This window comes from Palaemon carinicauda, chromosome 11, assembly GCF_036898095.1.
Source record: "Palaemon carinicauda isolate YSFRI2023 chromosome 11, ASM3689809v2, whole genome shotgun sequence".
NCBI classification, from domain to species: domain Eukaryota; kingdom Metazoa; phylum Arthropoda; class Malacostraca; order Decapoda; family Palaemonidae; genus Palaemon; species Palaemon carinicauda.
In genome coordinates, this window is record NC_090735.1 from 123,378,482 (window position 1) to 123,380,984 (window position 2,503).

The window sequence follows — 2,503 nt, forward strand, 5'->3', positions numbered from 1 at the left end:
TACTTTGGAACAGCAGAATTATTGAATAATTATTATTTTACTTAATCACTGTCATAGGAATATAGATAATGACCTCAATGAATAAAAATAAAGATGATTTATCAGAGACAGAGTATTGAAGAAGACTCCGTCAACACTTTCAGGACAAAAAATCAGAAAATTAGACCTATTGATGTACTTTGAAACAACAGAATTATTGAATAATGATTATTTTATTTAATCACTGTCGTAGTACTATAGATAATGACCTCAACGAATAATAATGATAATGATAAAAAACTAATTTCAATCTCAGAAAAGAAAAATAGAAGATAAAAAAATCACAGATGAAAAATCAGAAAATTAGACCTATTGATGTACTTTGAAACAACAGAATTATTGATTAATGATTATTTTACTTATTCAATGTCGTAGGACTATAGATAACGACCTCAATGAATAAAAATAAAGATAATTTAGCAAAGACAGAGTATTGAAGAAGACATCGTCAACACTTTCAGGACAAAAAATCAGAAAATTAGACCTATTGATGTACTTTGGAAAAGCAGAATTATTGAATAATGATTATTTTACTTATTCAATGTCATAGGACTATAGATAACGACCTCTACAAATAATGATAATAAAAAACTAATTTCAATTTGAGGAAAGAAAAATAGAAGATAAAAAAATCACAGACTAAAAAAGGAAGAGGAAAAAGAGAAGCAGATGAACCGTAACACTAATATCACACCCAGGCTCTTAGTAAAAGCTTAAAATGTTGTGACTTAAAATTCTTAATAAGGGAATAAAAATAAGTATACTAATAACAAGCAGATAAATAGTAAAAATTAAACTATAGCTTTATACATAGCATAGTGGAAGACAAGACAAGAATTGAATGTTGCCAACATAACCAAAAATCAACCAAAGAAAACAGTTCCTCCCAGTTACATGGCATTTATCAAGATTTATCAAGACAACTCTCTATTTTTCCTTCTTTTTTTACTATAAAATATCATCAATTAACATAAATTCTCGAACTGATCCACAATTCGTCTCGTGTTACACCTCCGGATCTCTTTCAAAGTCTTGTACATCATTTGTCCTTGGGTCAGATTCTTCTTGTAAACATTCTTGCCGATAGATGGCTCTCGTATCAACAAGGGGCTTCCAACTGATAGGGAGACTTTCACTTCCTGGAAGATAAAGATAAGGAGTAACATTACTTTTTTTATTTAGGGCGAGGTCTTGCAAGAGTTGCAGATGGCTGTGAGTTTAGATCATTTCTTATATATATATATATATATATATATATATATATATATATATATATATATATATATATATATATATATATATATATATACATACTGTATATATATATATATATATATATATATATATATATATATATATATATATATATATATATATATATACTGTATATATATATATATATATATATATATATATATATATATATATATATATATATATACTGTATATATATACATATATATATATACTGTATACATATATATATATATATGCATATATATATAAATGTATATATATATATATATATATATATATATATATATATATATATATATATAATTTAAAGAGTTTATATGTCACTGCACTGGTAAATCTCCTTTTAATAATAATAATAATAATAATAATAATAATAATAATAATAATAATAATAATAATAATAATAATGAGGCCTGATTGGTAACGTCTTTGTCTAGTGTTTGCCAGACGGGGGTTCGAGTCTCACTCAGACTCGTTAGTGCCATTAGTGTCCGCAATCTTACCATCCTTGTAAGCTAAGGTTGGGGGGGATTAGTGAGAGCCTATAGGTCTATCTGCTGAGTCATCAGCAGCCACTGCCTGGCCCTCCCTCGTCCTAGCTTGGATGGAGAGGAGGCTTGGACGCTGATCGTATATGGTCAGTCTCTGGGACATTGTCCTGATTGCAGCAGCCACTGCCTGGCCCTCCCTCGTCCTAGCTTGGGTGGAAAGGAGGCTTGGACGCTGATCGTATATGGTCAGTCTCTAGGGCATTGTCCTGATTACAGCAGCCACTGCCTGGCCCTCCCTCGTCCTAGCTTGGGTGGAGAGGAGGCTTGGACGCTGATCGTATATGGTCAGTCTCTAGGGCATTGTCCTGATTACAGCAGCCACTGCCTGGCCCTCCCTGGTCCTAGCTTGGGTGGAGAGGAGGCTTGGACGCTGATCGTATATGGTCAGTCTCTAGGGCATTGTCCTGCTTGCTAGGGCAATGTCACTGTCCCTTGCCTCTGCCATTCATGAGCGACCTTTAAACCCACTGCCTGGCCCTCCCTCGTCCTAGCTTGGATGGAGAGGAGGCTTAGACACTGATCGTATATGGTCAGTCTCTAGGGCATTGTCCTGATTGCTAGGGGAATGTCACTGTCCCTTCCCACTGCCATTCATGAGCGACCTTTAAACCTTTAAACCAGCGTCCTTCCTGCTAATATACATATGTGTGTGTGTG

General features: G+C 33.4%; 1 protein-coding gene across 1 annotated transcript in view; it reads right to left on the reverse strand.

The window, feature by feature from the left end:
- Window positions 1–265: 265 nt before the first annotated feature.
- LOC137649769 (moesin/ezrin/radixin homolog 1-like) overlaps window positions 266–2,503 on the reverse strand; it is a 7,661-nt gene continuing 5,423 nt past the window's right edge. Inside the window, exon 2 of the mRNA XM_068382717.1 lies at window positions 266–1,178. Within this exon, the coding sequence (XP_068238818.1) occupies window positions 1,005–1,178 (174 nt within the window). The 3' untranslated portion in view covers window positions 266–1,004. The remainder of the gene's footprint in view (window positions 1,179–2,503) is intronic.